At 39.1% G+C, this 21335-nt stretch overlaps 2 protein-coding genes and 1 pseudogene across 4 annotated transcripts; 2 read left to right on the top strand and 1 right to left on the bottom strand.

The window, feature by feature from the left end:
- Positions 1–8274: 8274 nt before the first annotated feature.
- On the bottom strand, positions 8275–12094 carry LOC106311598 (putative 3,4-dihydroxy-2-butanone kinase). Of its 3 annotated transcripts, none has more exons than XM_013748825.1 (20): positions 11931–12094; positions 11668–11743; positions 11534–11595; positions 11353–11465; positions 11231–11278; positions 11084–11155; positions 10918–11007; positions 10647–10820; positions 10443–10526; positions 10295–10350; positions 10058–10188; positions 9892–9984; positions 9737–9801; positions 9498–9641; positions 9373–9416; positions 9201–9284; positions 9038–9111; positions 8851–8963; positions 8673–8768; positions 8275–8602 (listed from the first exon to the last, which is right to left on the bottom strand). In XM_013748825.1, exons 1-20 carry the CDS (start codon positions 11968–11970, stop codon positions 8462–8464), a joined length of 1800 nt encoding a protein of 599 aa, XP_013604279.1. In that variant the 5' UTR covers positions 11971–12094; the 3' UTR covers positions 8275–8461. The 3 variants fall into 3 exon arrangements, with proteins under 3 accessions (XP_013604279.1, XP_013604280.1, XP_013604278.1); XM_013748826.1 differs by having other exon boundaries at positions 11534–11591; positions 11670–11743; XM_013748824.1 differs by having other exon boundaries at positions 11534–11598; positions 11671–11743.
- A 361-nt stretch (positions 12095–12455) lies between these two features.
- Positions 12456–13689, top strand: LOC106311600. The gene is made up of 4 exons (XM_013748827.1): positions 12456–12701; positions 12809–12891; positions 13331–13386; positions 13463–13689. The coding sequence occupies exons 1-4, from the start codon at positions 12530–12532 to the stop codon at positions 13539–13541; spliced, it is 390 nt and encodes a 129-aa protein (XP_013604281.1). The 5' UTR covers positions 12456–12529; the 3' UTR covers positions 13542–13689.
- Positions 13690–15740: 2051 nt separating this feature from the next.
- Positions 15741–16347, top strand: LOC106308464 (annotated as a pseudogene).
- The last annotated feature ends 4988 nt before the right edge of the window (positions 16348–21335 follow it).

Genomic DNA, 21335 nt, shown 5'->3' with positions numbered 1-21335 from the left:
GTCCGAAGGCAACGGACACGTATCCAAATCGGCCACAGACAGGCTCAAGTATGGCCATCGGACCACGCACAAGCCAAGCTCGGTCGCTACGTAGCGACATAGCACGTACACGGCTCGGTCGCTACGTAGCGACCGAGGACGTACACGGCACGGTCGCTACGTAGCGACCGAGGACGTACACGGCTCGGTCGTTACGGCTCGGTCGCTACGTAGCGACCGAGGACGTACACGGCTCGGTCGTTACGGCTCGGTCGCTACGTAGCGACCGAGCTCAAGCTAAACTTGGTCGCTATGTAGCGACCGAGCTCTCCCAAAACGTCGATACGACACGAATCCATGCATTCTCGTCTACTCTTTAATGCTATCTCCCGTAGGCCATGGCTAAACAATTCTTTGTTTCTCATCAATCCAAGTCATCAGTCAAACTTTATGATAAAAACCGCGGGAAGTTCATTTTTATCGAAGAGACCGTAATAAATGTTTCGAGTCGAAGACGGCCTAAAGAGACCTAAAACGCAGCTCGAAGCCCACTTACGATTTCTTAACCAAAAACCCATAAGCCTTATGACGGTTTATGCTTGGTTCGTAAGGCAAGATAAATGTCAAGTTTCCCCGGATAAATGTGAAGTTTCCAAAGATAATCAAGAAGATCGGGAAAATCAGAATATCTCAATTTTTGAGCTATGACGGCTTAAGGGCAGAAGGAAAAAAGCTAAAACCGACTTTGGAGGAGTATATAAGGAGTCATAGGCGAGAGGCACAAGAGAGAACTTTTTGGACAACAAACTTAGCACTTAGAGCAGTTTAGGCAATTTTCCGTTTTTTGTTATTCGAGCTGTGACTCAATTAGGTTTAGCAGCTTTAGGGTTTTAGAACTAGGAATCTCGCCGACAGCTCTCGTAGCCCAGGCTCTTACCTTGTTGTAACGCTCAAACGCGAATTCAGAATAAGACCTACTTTGCTCTCTTTTCGATTTATTATCTTTTCTCGTCTTTATTTCGTGTTCTGATTGCTTGGCGTGTGGTATTAGCAGATATCCGGGGCCTCTGAGAAATTTGGGTTCTCCTACTTTCCTTATTTAAACGGAAATCGACAGTGCGAATTTTTATTCCCACAGTTTGGCGCTAGAAGGAGGGGGGATACGGATCAATCTAACTCTCATCCACAAAACGCTTGATCAAAACAATGTCTGAAAATACGAAAGACAAAATCACAGTTCGCAACAACACTGGTAAAACAACCCCAGCCGCCACTACCCCTATGGCCAACGCTTACGCAAACGCCACTGTGCCTAAAAAAAATCGAAAACCTAGCCGCGACTTTTCTCCACAGGAAGTGCTACGAAACGAGCTCGCGATTTCTCTGTCTAAACATAAATGGAAACAATAAATTTTTTCAAACCCTGTAATTTGGCTCATTACTGAGCCAAAGAAGTCTCAATGCGTAAGGGTTTTACGAAAACACATTTTCTGAAAACTTTTCGGAAAAGTAAAACTTGTTCTCCCAAAAACCGCAGAAAAACCCTAAGGTTAACCGCGGAAAAAGGAAGCGCAGCAAATCGATTACACAGCTCGGTCGCTACGTAGCGACCGAGCTCAAGCCAAACTCGGTCGCTATGTAGCGACCGAGCTCTCCACTTGCTACATAGCGACCTATCAGACCTCCAACTCGCAACGTAGCAACCTGTCAGGCCTCGAAAAGGTCCTCCTTTGCATTCTCTTTTGAATTCCGGTCGAAATGCGTTTCGCTTCGTCTCAATTGGAATTTCCGTTGAGATTTTACGACGAAAACAAGTTAGACTCGTCTAAACTTCTTGGCTTGCTCCTACTCGCTACATAGCGACCTGTCAGACCTCCAAATCGCTACATAGTGACCTCTCAGGCCTCAAAAAGATCCTCCTTTGCATTCTCTTTTGAATCTCGATCGAAATGCTTTTCATTTCGTCTCAATTGGAATTTCCGTTGAGATTTTACGGCGAAAACAAGTTATAACTGTCTAAACTTCTTGGCTTGCTCCTACTCGCTACAAAGCGACCCGTCAGACCTCCAACTCGCTACGTAGTGACCTGTCAGGCCTCAAAAAGGTCCTCCTTGGCATTCTCTTTTGAATCCTCATCGAAACGCTTTTGGTTTCGTCTCAATCAGAACTTCCGTTTAGATTTTACGACGAAAACAAGTAAGACTCGTCTAAACTCCTTGGCTTGCTCCTACTCACCCTTACCTACATCTTTGCGTTCTCCTTCGAATCTCGATCGAAACGTCTCTTGTGTCGTCTCGATTGGAGTTACCATTGAAACTTTATGATAAAAAACCGCAAAGACTTGTTTTCTCGCATGGATTCAAATTAGTCGTATAAAACGGCAACAATTAACTTAACACCTTAGCCGCCTCAACTATACGATTACATTGAACCTTTTAATAAAAATTGACATTGTATCTAAGGAGAAGATAACAGTCAAGTTCGGAAGATAAATGTCAAGTTTCAAAGGATAAACACCAATATCAAAAATGGCGAACATACACGAGAAGAGGAAGGGGAAATAAGCAAGCAAAACTGAGAAGAGAAAAAACTGCATCTCCGAGAACACTAAGGTATGTCCGACTTGTTTCAAGATCAAACTCAGAATGTTCGTAGGAAGGTACTAAGCAATAAAATGCTTTTGAGACTGCTATAGAATTTTAGGGAACTTAAAACTTAGGTGGATAGTCGAGTGAACTAAGTCATATAAATTTTTTCCTATTGCTCTTTAATTGCTCTGGCAGGTCTTGCTAACCGATCTAAACTCACGCAAAAACGAGAAACGATTGCCAAGCATACTTAGCTCGCTTCCCAAATAAAAAAGAACTAGAGACACGCACATCGTCTTAAAATCGATTCGTTCCTAGCAACTTTCTTTTAAACCGACATATTCCAAGTTGTCAACGTGAAAACCACCAAAAAAAGGAGGGAGTAGGTACGTATACTATACTCGCATACTCCCTTACTTCAAAAAATTTTTTGCCTCGGCATAAGAAAAATACTTTTGACAAAGTAAATTCTCGCAGCGATAGGCAGAAAAACTTAGGCAATCAGATGTCTCAATAAAATCGTCCCAATAGGCAAACGACGGTCAAAGATTTGTCTAAACGCCAACAATATATCTAAAACATCACGAACATAATCTCGAGGACTATACATCACCTCTTATCGCGATCATACGTTTAGGGCCATGTTCGTTTACGTGTCGCGCGACCTGCGACCTGCGACCTGCGACTAAGATTACGTTCGTTTACGTGTCGTACGACTTGCGACTTGCGACCTGCGACTAAACCTGCGACCTGCGACTAAAACTATGTTCGTTTACGTGTCGCGCGACCTGCGACCTGCGACCTGCGACTAAGATTACGTTCGTTTACGTGTCGTACGACTTGCGACTTGCGACCTGCGACTAAACCTGCGACCTGCGACTAAAACTATGTTCGTTTACGTGTCGCGCGACCTGCGACCTGCGACCTGCGACTAAGATTACGTTCGTTTACGTGTCGTACGACTTGCGACTTGCGACCTGCGACTAAACCTGCGACCTGCGACTAAAACTATGTTCGTTTACGTGTCGCGCGACCTGCGACCTGCGACCTGCGACTAAGATTACGTTCGTTTACGTGTCGTACGACTTGCGACTTGCGACCTGCGACTAAACCTGCGACCTGCGACTAAAACTATGTTCGTTTACGTGTCGCGCGACCTGCGATCTGCGACCTGCGACCAGTCGCGCGATCAAAATTTTCTTAATTTTTAGTCGCTGTTTTTTCGGACAACTTAATTGGGAATCCGCGACTGGTCGCGCGATCAGTCGCGCGACATCAAAACGAACAACAATATGCGACTTGCGACTTGCGACTTGCGACCAATCGCAGGTCGCATGTTACGCGACAGCAAAACGAACAACAACCTATCGTTTTCTACACCCATGGGCTATCTTAAAACATGAAAACTCCGACTTACTTGGCATATCAATCTCGACAAACGCCCTTACTACGCCTTCCCGTAAAGTTCGAACCAGAATTCGGCATCCCTTTAAGGAAAAATCGTAAACTAACACTGCTTTGATGTTAACACAAAAGTGCCATGGTTTAATCCTTTACCAACAACGTCTTTGGCTATAAAGCTGAGCACATCGTTCATGCAAAGCCAAAACAACTGAGCGACCACCGCTCCTATAACTTGAAGGCTAAACGGTAATCTGCAATTTATCTTGAAACGCCAAGTAACGATTACACAAACAATTATCGTATGACCCAAAAACGAGAATCATACGGTAAATTCGTCATAACAAAACTCAGCCCTAACAACCAAACAATTAACGGAAAGGTTAAACTTGTCAAAAATCACCAAGTTCCATATGCTACGATTCACTTTAAGCCCGCTGTGTTTTACTCGTAAAATGTGGCATGCAAGGAAAACTCGTAACAGAGCTCCTATAGCTATACGAAACATCCTCAAATATATATGAAAGAAATCTCGGAAGGCCAACACCTCACAAAGCACATTATAGGAGGATGCCTCTTTCCGGGGAAAAAATTACGCTACCCCTTGGTCCTAACAGGAACTACTATTTTGGCTGCGAGCATCCGTGGACAAACCAAAATGTTTCTCAAACGCAGGGTTAAGACTAAACCCTTGCAATACCGCATAACACCTTCAAGCCCGTGAACATTTCGAGCACGAAACGCGGTGTACGAAAGAATAACAAATCTTCAGCATCGCGAGACGTCGCAGACGCCTGAAGATTCGTTATTCGACGAAATTTTCTTCCTCGATAAAAACACCTTATTGGAAGACCAGACAGTCATACGCACTAACATCTTTTCAAAACATATCCTTCGCGAAGACTCAAAACGGTAATTTTTACCATTAAGTATGTTGCTGATCACAACAAACTCTTAAAGTCCTAAACATACTTAGCCATCTCGTAGAGATGACTCTCGTACATCCGACACAAGGATAATAGCTCTATAAAAGAAACCAAAAATTTTTGGTCAGCACTTCCAGACGGGTTAAAAATTGTCCTTGGAGAGATGCTCGGTTCCAACCGTACAAGTCGTATAAGCCGAGAACATATCGCTGACTTTAAATCGGTATGGAATCAGGATAAAACTGAAACGGGATACGTAAGTCAAATTAGTCATCGCACCCTCTAAAACCAGGAGTAAACCTAGGTCTTGCCCTAAACCCAGCGCACTGGTCTCTAACATCTCAAGGCATGATATCCAAAAGTGATAACGAGATCTTAAATCATGTCCCTTCGTCAGTATTCTAACTCTCTCGGAAATATTTGAAAAATCAAATTCTTCGAACAATGCCATGTAGAACGAGCAGCGAATACGACGATCCAACGAAAGAGTTAGATACGAGATGACAACTCGTATTCTTCCCTCTACATTCGCACGAATACAAACTTGCTCTAAAAAAAAGTATTCAATTCAGTAAAAATCCGCAAAGCGGCAGGGATTCGAAACCGCATGGCTCAGTCCTGAAAACGTAAATACAGCCACATTCGGCCAAAGCAAACAGCCTTCAAGGCTAATCTCGAGGCCGACAAGGGTCCACTGCAAAATATCATCAACATCAACATAACCAGACTGTAAAAGGTCTCACTGGAAAACAGGTCATAAGCATCTTAACTCCAAGACGAACTAAGAAAGGCTTGATCCCTTCGACAAGGGTACGTAAGCAGCCTTCATAAGGCGCAACCCCAATAAAAAAAACTTTTCTTTATATGCATAATTTTTTCTTCGTCAATGTTTGTCTACGAATCTTCGGATACGAACTTCGTCCAACATGCCTATCTTGCCTAACTCGCCTAACCGCACGCTAGAATCTCATCAACGATCCACGATTCTAACGGGCTGGGGGGCTAACTGTTGGGGTAAAAAACGGTCACAACGAAGTTAACATCCAAATCTCCGTAAAAATCAGCATGAACATTTTTACGAAAGTTACTCTTCGTAAAAAGAATCTTTACAAAGAGCCTTGCGGTAAAATCTTGTTCTAATCTCAATCGAACCACTAAATACCGATTGTCTGAAGGCAACGGGCACATATCCAAATCGGCCACGAACAAGCTCAAGTATGGCCATCGGACCACGCACAAGCCAAGCTTGGTCGCTACGTAGCGACCGAGCTCTCCCAAAACTCCGATACGACACGAATCCATGCATTCTCGTATACTCTTTAATGCTATCTCCCGTAGACCATGGCTAAACAATTCTTTGTTTCTCATCACTCGAAGTCATCAGTCAAACTTTACGATAAAAACCGCGGGAAGTTCATTTTTAGCGAAGAAACCGTAATAAACGTTTCGAGTCGAAGACGGCCCAAAGAGACCTAAAACTCAGCTCAAAGCCCACTTACGATTTTTTAATCGAAAACCCATAAGCCTTATGACGGTTTATGTTTGGTTCGTAAGGGAAGATAAATGTCAAGTTTCCGCGGATAAATGTGAAGTTTCCAAAGATAATCACGAAGATCGGGAAAATCGGAATATCTCCATTTTTGAGCTATGACGGCTTAAGGGCAGAAGAGAAAAAACTAAAACCGACTTTGGAGGATTATATAAGGAGTCCTAGGCGAGAGGCACAATAGGGAACTTTTTGGACAGCAAACTTAGAGTAGTTTAGGCAATTTTTCGTTTTTGTTATTCGAGCTGCGACTCAATTAGGTTTAGCAGCTTTAGGGTTTTAGAACTAGGAATCTCGCCGACAGCTCTCGTAGCCCAGGCTCTTACCTTGTTGTAACGCTCAAACGCGAATTCGGAATAAGACCTACTTTGCTCTCTTTTCAATTTACTATCTTTTCTTGTCTTTATTTCGTGTTCCGATTGTTCGGCGTGTGGTATTAGCAGATATTCGAGACCTCTAGGAAATTAAGTTCTCTTACTTTCCTTATTTAAACGGAAATTGAATTTTGGTTCCCACATTAGGGCGATAATAGGTTTTTTTTTTATACTACTCTTTCATTTTCATTGAAATCAGACCTGCGCTTTATGAGAGGTGATGCTTTTTGAAACCTTAACTATTTTTACTAATTTTGGAAATAATATTGATGTGGTTTGATTTCATATTAATGTCTGTTTATTTTATATTAATGTCTGTTTATTTTATTTCTTTCTACAATTAATTGATTTGACGTTTCTCTAGTTCCAACTGGTTACTTTGTTCTTACCTGAACTCGGTGTACCCATCAGAAAGCTACTTGGTGGCAAACTATTAGAAATTTATTTCATTTTTTTGGTAACTGATGTTTCATATACGGACGATACACCAGTTTTGACACAACGATAGGTACAAGAGAAAATGAATAATTACAAAAACGCTGCTTTCAAATAAAACAATAATGACATTATGGACTATTAGAGAAATAGTTAATTTTCTACGAACATATTGTTGTGTTTTCAGACAAAGTTTCATTGGCTCCATCAGAATAATGTGTTATTATTTTGGGTAGAAGAAGATACAGAAACGATAAGATTGACGTAAATAAATCTTAGTAGTACTATCTTGATTCACATATGGGTCCTTTTGTTGTTCTTGAACATCCATCCGGTACCAATTACCCATCAGAGAAGACATTTGATCAAACCTTATCATACAACCAAAGATGCCCACCAGTGTGTATGAGCAATATCTTCTTTCTCTCCCATCTTTTCGGATCCTTGGGCATCTCAGATTCATTTATTAAACTGGAGGCAGCTTTCCCAAACACTAGAAAACCCAAATGTCAAGCTTCCTATATGTTATGATGCTAGTCATGACTTTTAAAATTACTAGAAACAATGAAGTAACTAAAAAGACTGACATATATGTACCTGTAAACTGGATCAATAATAACACTAGTCACTTGCTACTTCCTTTACAAACTTTAGCTCCTCTGAAGTGTTGTTCATTGCATATAATCAATAGCGAAACCTCTCTACTTAAGAAGATGTATTTCCCATCTGATTATGTTTGGTAAGGATCCTAGAAAAATTCAACATAAACATTTGAAATGTTGTTAAAAAAAAAAATCCATTTGACAAGAAGTCTAGCATATGTGCAAACATAGAAACTTAAAAAGCTTTCCACACTCATGTTGGTGGATGTTAACAACAACGTCACACTATTCTTCTCCCAAGCTCGAATGCTACTCTTGAGAGTGTCAAGACTCGTCTTCTCATTGCTTCTTCTTCATTTAGTCGTTGTATATGAAAATATTAAATATATACAGCAAAAAATAGTCACTCACACAATCACACAGTGATTCACACACTTTTTACATATAAACATGGAAAAGCATTTTACAAGAATCCAATGTCGTTTTTGTTGCATGCAAACAGAGTTCTCACAGCGAGAACTTTGACTCATTAGATACAAAGACGAGTCATGAGAACAAAACAAGAAGTCAAACCAACAAAAGCTCGTAATAACCTCTCACAGAGCCTAGTCTATCGGATCACAATTCCCAACCCCTGGCTCTGCTCCTTCACGGCTCTTGCAGCAGCGCTGTACCATGCCGCTGCAGCCATTGCCCCCGGATCAGGAATTGATGCAAGAATCTCAGCTGACACATAGCTCGATCTCCCGGCCTGTACTCCAATCCCCAACCATCAGATCATATGAAAATAAATTTACACATCCAAGCTCAATAAAACTCACCTGTGCTTGCATCTGAATGGTTGATTCAGCACCTGCGGTTGCAGCTTCACCAGACAGAACAAAAGCAGAAACAAGGTCCTCTCCAATACTCAGCTTCTGCTCAAAATCAAAACCAAAAACTCATTAGTAATTAAACAAATATCCATCTTCGGTAAGAAGTAAACTATTGATCAGTCACCTCCTCAAGGACTCTCGAAGCTGGGATGAGAGCATCTAACATCGTTCTATAACCTGCCCTTGCTCCACCATATTTACTAACAGCAGAGATTGATGACTTGAGTGCATCAGACCCTAATTTCAAGGCGAAATCAAATTAATATGCCTTTTGGAAACAACTAATGATAGTGCAAGAACCGTTCTCTTACAGTTTTTGGAAGTGACTTCTGACTGAACGTTGGCTTTTAACTCAGCGTAAGCTGCCTTGCAGAGGAGACTGTAACTGTTTGTCACATGACTTTATCAGTAAATGGCAAATGCATGACCATTTGTACGGAAAAACTTTTCAAAAACATATATATATAAATTTACATTATTCCACTCGTTCCTCCCATGACTCTTCTGATAGATGAACCAATCTCATTCACTGTTTCAGCAGCATCGTTGAGAGGATAACTAGCAAATAGAGGGATCAAACTGTAGTGAGTAAGAAATCACGATCACGGGAAGGGAACATAGGGGTACAAGAAGTAAAGTAGCTTACTAATTCCTCATGTCCTCCAAAATAGCTGTTGCGCCTCTGCACATCTATGAAAGGCGAAGGGGTGCATAAGGTTTTATTACATGCACAATGCAAAAATAAAAATTGGGTTATATAACCAAACTTACTGTTGATCCACAGTCCCCGTCTCCTACTTTTCCATCCCATTCGTTCAAACTATCTTTCAAACTGATGACCACAGTTGCTGCTGCTTCAATCGCTGCCTCAAGAATTCGACCTTGTTGACTAAGTTCTTGAGGTCGGCCTAGAGACTAATATCAAGTTCATATGAAACTGAGAGAAAGATTATCACATCTCCACTGAAACCCTTCTAAGAATTGATTTTAATCAAGCCTTAAACACTTACCTCTTCGTTTTTGTTTTGTTGGAATGGAGGTAGTGGAACTGGGATCTTTGATGGTGGGCGGTTCCCTATAGAGAGAGAGATTTACCTTGAAATGAAATAAGACAAGAAACCACAATGACAGAACAAGAAAGACAATTTAGCTACATCTCACAAACCATCCGTGCCAACAGGCCAACTAGGTGCCTTGGTCGGAGCATCCAGACGCTCTAAAATTGACTGGTCAGCCTTCATGATCGATATCGAGAAACCTGACAAGGGAAGGAGCATTAGAGCAACATCATAACACCAATGCATCTACGTAGACGCAAGAAAAACAGTCACCTGCCATATCAAGAGATGACATAAAAGATCCAGTATACACTCTATCAACGGCAAGTCCAAATTCTAACTGTAGTTTAGGGACTGCTTTTCCAGCCGCAATCATAAGTTCCATTAGAGGGGTACCACCTAAGCTGCACAACAGCAAGAAAGAAGAAAATATATTCACTCGTTAGACCATAACCAGTGAAAATACATACAAGGATCACCTAAATAGGGAGATGGAATTTGCAGGCTTACCCATTAACCATCAGAACCACACTGTTACCACGTGTAATCGGAACATAATTAGTCTCCTGCAGTTAGAACGAATGCACAGGCCAATGGATGAAACATGATGATGTATTTTTTTAGTTATGGAAAGAAGAAACAGGTACAATGCACATACTGGACTCAGTATCTGTTGAAGAACATGGGAGACTACAACATCCACAGGTTGAATGTCGACCACAGCAGCACCTGGTTCCCCATGCTAAAAAGAAAAGTTTAAGATAGCAAGAAAAAAATAAAAAGTCAAAAAGTCAAATATAGACACAGAACCAACAATTAGCGCTGTCTCTTTTCTACGGGTTAAAAGAATATAACAACATACAACACCAAGCCCAAGTTCCATTTTCTCAGGACCCAAACGATCTGATGTGGCCTGTCCCGGAAGCGAACAAACAGTCAGTGCAACTCCCATGGTCCCAACCATCTCAGAAGCATGCTTTGCTTCTGCCGCAACTTCTTCTAATGAAAGACCGGCTGCTGCTGCTGCTCCAGCTACCTATCCTTAACCAATAACCAATAAGAATTAAAAAAAAACTGCCAGAACGGTTAGAGTGCAGATAGAGGGAAAGCAAAGAGGAAGGAAGAGTGAGAACCTTATGGACAAGAATTGTTCCTGCTAAACCTCTGCGTCCAGCTATGCCACGTGGCGGTGGGAGAGCACAGTCATCTCCAACAATCACAGTCTAGGAAAAAAAAATGATTCATCAGTCTATCCACTAACGCTCTCACCAAATTCTATAACATTAAACAGACAGTTACCTCTACTTTGAAACCCTCAGTTTTAGCTAGCTCAGCTGCTAGGCCAAAGTTCAAGCGGTCACCAGTATAGTTCTGTCAAAAAACTATAATTAGCCAAACACATTGAGAGTTCGAATCCATAGCTCTTCTCAGCTTACTGATATGTACCGTGACAACCAAGAGGCATCCCATTGGACCAGTTACAGCTCGAATCCCCTGTGAGTTACACAAAAACTTCACCATTCACTTGAAAGCCTCAAGAAAAGGACAAAACTTTGTGGGAGACTTACAGCTAGGATGGAATCAACCGGTGGAGAAGCAAAGACATCACCGCAAATAGCCGCGGTTAGCATTCCTTCTCCCACGTACCCAGCTTGTGCTGGTTCATGCCCACTTCCCCCTCCTGTTACAAAATAGCAAACCTAAACTCAACTAAACAGAAACAAGGTTCGGACAAGAAACTCATCATACCTGATATAACAGCAACCTTGTCATAATCTGCAGCCGAGACATCAGCTCGGAGTACAACCTTGACCGGTGAAAGGTCCAACCGTCAGAAACTAGCTGAGGTTTTGTACAAACGAAAAAGGAATCTTTTTTAATTAACCTCAGGGAGGCCATCCAAGTACTGAAGTCCAGGATAAGTTTCGACCAGACCCTCTATGAACTCTGTTACTACATCTGCAAATTTTCACCAGCAAGCGAGTGAAAGAGCTTATGATCATTCTCTCTCTTGCAGAGACACAGTAACGCATTTGAACATATAAGATAAAGTCAACAGTCGGTCCACATCAACATGCACAGGGAGCTTACGATTTCAAAAACAGGGGAACACAAAGAAGGAAGAAAGGGACGAATGAGCACGAACCGTTGGGGTTGTTGATGAATTTCTTAGCTGGAGTAGCCATGGTGCTAGCTAGCTGTCAAGATGATCGAAGAAAGCTCACACAGGGAAATAAAGAAGAAGAAAAGAATTGAAGCTTTGAGAGTCAACAATGGCAGTGAGGAGAAGAAAGTAAAGAACGAAGAGGAAGAAGCTAAACCGACAAATTGGAGAGCGACAGCCCAACTTAACCGAATAATTAATATACTGAATTAAACCGATGTATGTGATCCCAGCAAGTAACCGGAAATAAAAACCAAAATTGGAGATCTCCAATCACTAAACCGAGATGAACCTAAAACAAACCAAGCTAAACCTAAATGAAACCGGAATAAAACGAACAGTCGGAGAAACTCAACCGATATAAACCGGAGGTTAACAACGTATTGAATTAAACCGATGTATTGGGCCGGAGGTGAGCCCAGCAAGTAAAACAAATGACTTAATTAGTAAGGAAAAAAAAAACACGTGTTCCTCCTCCTTGTACACGGTTCGGTTCGTCTATAACTACTATATTCGTTGTCTACCTCGCACGGAAGAGGAGACAAGGAGAGATCCAGAAGAAGGAACAAGAAGAAGAAAAGATGGCTTTGCAATGGTTGATTCTTTCGTACGTGGTGGCCGCCGAAGTTGTAATCGCGGTGGTGTTGACTTTACCTTACCCTATGGTAGTGAAGAAGCGCGTCGTGTCACTTGTCTCTCTCATTCTCCAACCTGCTGCTTCCATCGTCGCCTTCGCCGCCTTTCAGCTCTGCGGTGACCACACCTCTCTCTTTCTCAATCGATTCTGATTTTTCCTTAATCATAGTATCCGCCTTTTGGTCTTCGAGTGATTTTGCTTATTTTGTTTACTCTGTTTTAAGATATATACTGGAAGAATGAACATAGACTCTCTTGCTCATCGGAGGTATGCACTGCTACAGAGCGTGATCGTTACGAGAAATCTGTAAGTATCTATTGGATAATGTAATAAAGTTATCACCAATGTTTGTACTATACACTTTGATTCTGTTTTCTGAAACTCTTTGGATAGTGAAATTGTTAGGCTGAGTGTTTCGTCCTGTTTTGATCTGAAGATTCAAGCTTGTTAATTTACATGATACCGGCTTACGAGTCCAAAATCTCATAGTCATTAAAATAAGTATTACTTTCTCAGAGATGAATAATTTTAGTTAGGTCACCCATTGATGTCTCTTTTCAATCATGGCTATAGCTTTGTCAAATAGCAACATAGGTTTAGTTCAGTTTATACAATGTTCTTGTTGGCAAATGATTATTGGTAACGCTTCATTATTTATATCTCAATTTGTATAGTCAAGTCATCCCTCTCTTTCATTTGAAATGCCTCAGATTGCTTCATAACGGTTGTGTGTGTTGAACCACAGATCTACAAGGCACAGAGGAATGTTGTTCTGTGCGCTGCAGGAATTTTTCTCTACTGGTAAACATCATCACCTATTATCTCAGTCACACACAAGGTCTCAATGTAATTTTACTGATATCTATCCCTTGTACAGGTGCATTTACCGTATCTGCAAGTACAACAAGGACCTGGAGCTTTTGGAAGAAGCTGAGAAGAGACACAAGGACGAGTAATCTACTCGTGTATAGAGACTTGGTTCCTCAAAACCATATATATGTAAAAGTCTTTAATTGTTTTCTTACACCTAATACCACTAAACCTGAAGAAAACAAACAGTGAATATCAATATTATATCAATATATCATCAGTGTTCAATGCTTATTTCAATCTATTTTCCATAAACAATATCACAATCCTGAAACTTGTGCAAACCTATTGATACAATTCCTTCAGGGGTTTTCCGTATGATTTCCATATGAATGAGCTTAAAGAAGATGAAAAGATAAAAGACGGCCATAACTTTTGGGACTATTTAAGTTCTTAATCCATGCGTTTGACGTACACAACTGTGGCAACTACTGTAAGATTTAGAGAAACAGTGGAAAATGATTTCTTTGAGTAGATTTTTGATAAGATATTTAGTTTGAATTCTAGTTATCTTCAGTTCTTCACAGTGTATATAACGGATGCAAAGGACAAAATAGAAATGATAATATAGCTCGAAGAAAATATATCTGAATGTTCTAATGAACTAGTAACGTCGTGATGGCTATTTGATGAGTACTTATGCCATGTCTTTTATATTACTCAGCTCAATTCCACTTCTACACATATTTTGGATGGATGGACGCGCTTGACCTCGAGGTGTCTCGGTCATGATCGTCATCTTTGGTTTGGGGTTTGCCTTCAAAAGATGAACTCGGACCGCTTAAATAACATTATGTGAAAACTCCATTGACCATAGAACATTATTCGAAAGATTAGAGAAAAGTAAAGAAATATATTAAAATGCAAAAACGATTTTATGTCATATCAAATAACATATAAATAGAATTCAAAGCAAAAAATAAAAAATAGATTCTTTATATTTAGTGGTTGTTAGTTATGCTATGCATTTTCTAGATTCAAAAATTGTAAACTTATTTTATAATAAACACAAAATATCTTTTAAACAAAAATAAAAATAAAATTATTTTCTAAATTCAAAGCAAAATACAAATTAGAGTTTTCAATATTCAATAAAAATCGGTTGAAAATAATTGAACTACAGATTTATTTTTTAAAATTAAATAAGTACAAAATACAATTGAAAAAATATAAAAAAAATAAAAGAGAGTCTACGTTACGCGCATAGCAAAACCTAGTTAAAATATAATAAGATATAAACCGAAATTTGTGATTTTGCAAAACTAGAAGTTTTATACGAAAAATTTTTCTACAAGAGAAGAAAATTTAAGGATATTTTTCTTGCTACATATTTTTATACAAAATAAAAAAAAGAAATGACCTCAGATAACCCTAATCCAACTTTTTCTTCCAAATCTAGACTTCAAACCTAAATATCACAAAAATATTTCATTAAAGGTGGTCATTGACCATAGTACCCCTTATTTACCAAAAGAATAAGGGGTACTATGGCAGTTACCAAAAGAATTTGGTGATTTTTTTCTCTATTTGTGGTATTAGCAACTTCAACAACAACATTTTAGCTTCAGGTATGTTGAAATCTTACTTTAGTTATTTTCTTAGTTAGACATAATGATTTCATGACGACAATTGTACAATTAACAAAGATTACATGGTTTGTGGAGGTGGAGAGATAAAAAAAGGCCACAAAATAAAGAAAAATTGTTATAATGCATATACTAAATTATTCAACTAAAAATGTACAATAATCACATATTCATATGATAATGTTTGATATGTAACGATTGAAGAAAATCTTTGGTGCGTAATATTTTTCATTTGAACCTTATCATATTACAATAGTACTAAGCCAGGGCATCCGGGTCCTCGGGTCGGGTTTGGATCGGGTCTTGTCGGGTATGGATCATTCGGGTCCAAAATTTTTTGACCCATATAGGTACCTATAATTTTTCGGGTCGGTTCCGGATCGGGTCTTGTCGGGTCCAGTCGGTTTGGGTCTATAATTTTAATATCCGTAAAATACCCATAATTTTCGAGTATATTTTGGATCCGGTTCGGTTCGTGTTGTGGGCACAGAAACCGTACCTGAACCGAAGCTCAGCCTGACAAGCAACAACTGCCACAACTGCCCCAATAGAGCTACCTGTCACCAAGGTTCATTCAAAGAAGTGCATATAAACCACCAGAAGGAATGTTAGCATGAAACCAATTTTCACAGAAGGCCAACTCAACCATTCATCACTGAAGCTTGGAATTACAAGAAAATCTTTACGGAGGAAGGAGTTATGGATTTTACAAAATGGAGGTTCCCCAGCCCGTCCAGTTGCGAGTATCAGCTCTTAGAGGTGGATTTCAGCCCAATCATGAAGCGGACTTCTCCAGAATCAATCATGGGCTTCAAGGTTAATGTCTTAGCTTTCCATAAAGCCCGAAATCAGAAGAATTTGTCAAGGGAAAACCAAGATGCATTCAATTTCCCAAAACCGGCCAAACCGACATTGTTTATGGAAAGTTTCCAACCAATTCAATTTGGTTCGACCCAGAGTTATCTATGGAAGCCAGGAGATCATATCAGACTTCCAGAGGACACATCCCATGATCCAGAAGAGCCTTACATTATTTTACCATACACCAGCAAGCATGGGAATAAGAAGATCTTCATTTCGGGTAACTTGTTTTTTTCGGATTCATTCTTGCTTGGAGGAGTTAAGGACCAACAGCTCTTTCTCTTTAAACCAGAAAAGACCATGAAAATTGATGGTTATTTCATAAACCAGAAGCTCCAGTTTCGTGGTTATCTTCCCAAGCTCTCAAGATACAAAGAACAAGAAGTTTTCATATCTGGCCGATTTTATCATCAAAGCTCCAACGGCCATATTCTTTATGTTTTAGATTATTTTTCCTTCTTTAGAGTTTTAGAACGTTAGCATCTGTCCATGGTCGTGCCCTATATAAGCAGATCTCATTGTAAACTTTAGAGACACCCTTGATCATTTTTAAAGTAATAAGAAATCATTTTCTTTTAAACAAAGTTGTGTATTCTTTGTTGTTATTTCTCTAGTTCTTTGTGTGTGATTCACTGAGTCCTAAAGAAGCCACGTCCAGAGAGCATTGTGTGATTCAAGACCATCTGTTCGTCCATTGATTGAGAGAGTCAATCCATATCCATATATCCGCTCTATCCATCGATCCAGCTTTGAAAAGATACATATCAAGCAAGCCGGATTCCATCTTCATTCATCTAATCATCCACTGATCCTTGTTGAGAGAGACACACGTCCAGCAACAAAGATTCCCTCATCCATCTTTCTATCCTTCTTTTTTGAATTGTTTTCATTTTGCATATCATTTAGTTTTGAATCTTAAAAATCCATAAAAAGCATATTTGCTTCAGCTTATCATTTCTCATATAGTTTACTTTCTGTTCTTCATATAGAAATCATAAAACTCATAAAAAGGTTCATCCTTGTTTCAGGTACAAACTGGCCGTCCCATTCCCCCATCGCAGCCGCCTAGCCGATCATCTGTCCGTCCGTCCGTCCGATCTGTCCAAGCCGATCCAAAACCAAACCTCAGTCAAGCCATCCATGTAGTCTGATCTCCAGCCTTCAACAGTTCGGATATTTAGGACCCGAAAAAGACCCGAAACACCCGAACTAGACCTGAAACTCTAAAAATACCCGAAGAACTGCAAAAATACTCAAAAATTTATCCAAAATCAGACCCGCAAACCCAAAACATATCCGAATTTTATCCGAATACCAGAATTATATTTTCTAAAAATCTAAAATTTTACCTGAAACCCACAATTATACCCGAAAACCCGAACCCGAAACTTAAAAAAAATCTGAAATACTAAAGATATACCCAATCACCCAAATGTACCTGGTATATACAATTATTTGCGGGTACTTCGGGTACCAGAACGGGTCTCGGCCGAGACCCGCGGGTCCAATAAAAAAGACCCAATAGGTACTTTAGCATGGACCCGGACCCGGACCCGGACCCGAACCTGTATTTTCGGGTTGTTTCCGGTTCGGGTCTTCGGGTCCGAGTAAAATGCCCAGGCCTATACAATACACGAAAAAAGAGAGCAGTCGTATGTCTATGTGAAAAATGCATATATATATACTTATAGAATCACTGCAAGAAAATATATTTATTACAATGGTCACATTCCTTATTAATTCGTTGTAATAGAAGGGTTACAACGAATTAACAAGGAATAGCGTTTCGTTGTAAAACGCCCGTCGTAATGGAAGATTCGTCGTAACTTCCACGTAACATTTACGATGAAATAAATTCGTTGTAAAAGCGAAAGAGAGTATTTCGTCGTAATTTCGTAGTTATGCTTCATCGTACAAGACTCGTATAGTTTCCTAATAAAGTCATCTTTAAGTACTTGTACAATTTACAACGAATTTACAAGTCTTTTAATGTAAAGTCCTTGTAATGTTTAGGAGGAATTTACAAGTATTTCCTAGTAAATTTTTTGTAGAGATTACGAGGATTTTACAAGACTCGTATAGTTTCCTTGTAAACCGATAATTTATTGTATATATTACAAGTACTTCCTTGTAAACTCTTTGTAAACATTATAAGAAACTTACATCTCATTGTCATATTATTATAATATTATGAAATATTCAAAATTTAAAATATATAAATTATAAAATAAAATATATTTTTAATATATAAATGTAATAAAATAATACTCAAATTTATAATAGAAAACAAAAAAGTTGAAAAATAAAAAGCTAAGGGATGACGCCGTCAAAGTAGTTGTTGGGGGTGTTTCTTCCTAGAGAGTCGTACTTCATCTGGAGAGTCTCGTACTTCATCTATGGGTTCCATCTCGAAGAGTAGGATGAAGTCGTCCTTGCGGCTTCATTGACGAAGCTTATTCCTACCGTGAGTTCCTTCTTTTTAGGAGCCACATTGAAAAAAGAAACATATTAATATAATTAATTACATAAGATTATAAGAAAATAAAATATATTTAAACTTTTTTAAAAAAAATCTAATCAGTCGTTTAAATACCTCAACCTAATATTTGAATATAGTTTTGTTACCTAAAATTACCACCTAAACTAACCACCTAATCTAATTACTTAAACTAACCATCTAAACTAATTACCTAAACTAACCACCTAAACTAACCACCTAAACCTAAATTAATATTAAAAAAACATACCTTTGAGAGAAGGAGAGGAGGAGTGGTTTGAGAGGAATGAAGGAGGCATTCCTCATTCATGTTTCAAGTTTATATAAGAAAACAACATTCCTCGTAAAGTCATCGTAATTTTACGAGGAATCTACCAGGTCCGCATTTTTAGAGTTACAACAAATTTACAAGGAGTATTTACGACAAAATTACAAGGAAAACTTTACAAGGACTTTACAAGGAAAGATTTACAATGAAATTACAAGGAAAGCATTACAACTAATTTACAAGGACACATGTATTACGAGGAATCTACCAGGCCCGTGTTTTCTATTACGACGAATTTACTACGACTATATCTGAAACCCCGAAAATCAAATCCCTAAACCCCAAAATCACTTATCTATTTACACCATACCCTTTTACCCCATCATCCCCTTTATCCCATTTTTTCTTAAAGCCTAAACTCCAATTGAATCCTTAAAACGCAAGTTATAAGTACTATAATCAAACAACCAGTTGATAGCAAATAATCAAATTATTCCGTAATCTCTAAACCGAGGGTATAAAATGAAGTTAACTTTCTTGGCTTGAGAATGCTTACAACGAAATCAGTTTGGTAAAACAGCTTAAACACGTTTTCACCAAAAATAATGGTAACATGTTTCGTCAAAAAATCCTTGTAAAGTTACAACGAGTTCACAAGGAAAGCATTACAACGAATTTACAAAGAAAGCATTACAATGAATTTACAAGGACACATGTTTACGATGAATCAACCAGGTCCGCGTTTTAAGAGTTACAACGAATTTGCAAGGAAGCACTACAACGAATTTACAAGGAAATCTTTACAACGAATTTACAAGGAAAGCATTAAAATGAATTTACAAGGAAAGCATTAAAATGAATTTACAAGGAATATACCAGGCCCGTGTTTTCCATTACGACCAATTTGCTAGGACTATATCTGAATCCGTGAAAATCAAATCCCTAAACCCCAAAAACTCTTACCTATAACATCATATCCCTTTTACCCCATTCTCCCATTTATCATCTTTTCTCTTAAACCCTAAACTCCAATTAAATCCTTAAAATCCAACAAATAATTATTATAATCAAACAATATACACATGCATTAAGTCTTAAACTGATTTATATATTTTTTTTAAAAATATTTAAAACATATATTACATCATTCTGAATCGTTAGTGTTTTTATCAATATCAGTACAATGATCATCATTGCTTGCATCGAACTCTTCTTCAACCGTCATATCGTCGTAAAGATCTTCGTATTGACGGTTATCCAGATCAATAAGAAGGATGTCATCAGTTTGTTGTTCAGAAACTTCGACTGCAGTGATACACGCTTCTTCTTGCAAAGGTGATTCTTCTCCAGCAACTATTCGTCCACGAGGTGTAACTTTGATAGCAGCTAATCAAATTATTCCAAAATCTCTAAACCAAGGGTATCAGTTTGGTAAAGCATGCTTAAAACACGTTTTAACAAAAATTAATGGTAACATGTTTCGTCGTAAAAGCCTTTTAAAGTTACAAGGACTTTACGACGAATTTTCTCTTTCCTCGTAAAATCGGCACAAAACATTTTCCTTATTAACTTTACTACGACTTTACGACGAAATTCAGTTTTTTCGTAAAATCGTAATAATTTTCTCGTAAATTTACAAGGAATGTATTTACTTGTAATTTTTCTTCGTTATAGGCATGTTTTCTTGTAGTGAATTCAGATTATAATGGGAAAATAAGAAACATATAGATTGTATAACTAGTGCATAGTTTTGAAATATACTTGTATTGACTTTATTTATAAATTCATTCTTAGGTTTGGGCCTGAGTGCGTTAAGTCGTGCTACATCAATCTTTGACATCTGCACTTGGTAGGTAATAGGTGCACATCGATCGATAGGCGGTGATGGTTGTCTATCGATTTTAGCTTCTGAGTGTCGATCGACGTTGCTGTTGGCATGTCGATCGATTCGGACATTGTCAGGGTTGGGCGGATGTGGGTGTTTTGCTGGGAACTCCTCGTGAGTTAGAATCTTCACGACATTGCAAGACGCGGTTGACTCCGTAAGCGTTGTTGATCGATGCTCTGGTACTCCCGTCGATCGATTTGAGTTGGTGTATGTCGATCGATGTTCGGTTTCTGCTGTCGATCAACACCAATGTGACCCGCCGAAACTCATCAAACTTTCTACCTCGAAATCGCCTTCTTGCAGCTTCTCTTCCTTTACCACTTGCCAAAAGTCATCCTTAATAATGGCTTTCACGTGGTCCTTCATTACATCATCCCCTACTCCTCTTGTTGAAGCTTCCTGCCTCCTAATAGCATCTCTTGTTGAAGCTTCCTGCCTCCTAATGAAATACAGGGAAAGCACACTTTGCCTCTAACATGGCTGCAAAGCTTATATAATTAGGGTAAAACACGTCAGGGGCAATCTTGTAAAATAGTGAAATCTTGGGCTTCAAGTCGGTTGTGACCAAACGGGCTTTCTGCGGAGTAGGCGGCGGTGGCTTCTGGTAGTAGGAACTTCCAAAATTCTTGTTGTTGTTGTCGCTGTTGTTGTAGGGTTTCTGGTGCTGAGAATTTTGGTTGGAGTTACTCCTATTTCCATAGGAGTTTCTGTTTCCACCCTGGTTTCCTTGGAATCCAGCTCCACCAATGTAGTTTACTTCTTCTTCCTCTGCTCTACCCT

Source organism: Brassica oleracea, chromosome C8, assembly GCF_000695525.1.
Source record: "Brassica oleracea var. oleracea cultivar TO1000 chromosome C8, BOL, whole genome shotgun sequence".
Lineage (NCBI taxonomy): Eukaryota > Viridiplantae > Streptophyta > Magnoliopsida > Brassicales > Brassicaceae > Brassica > Brassica oleracea.
Note: the sequence above shows the minus strand (reverse complement) of the source record. Positions and strands in the feature narration are given on the sequence as shown.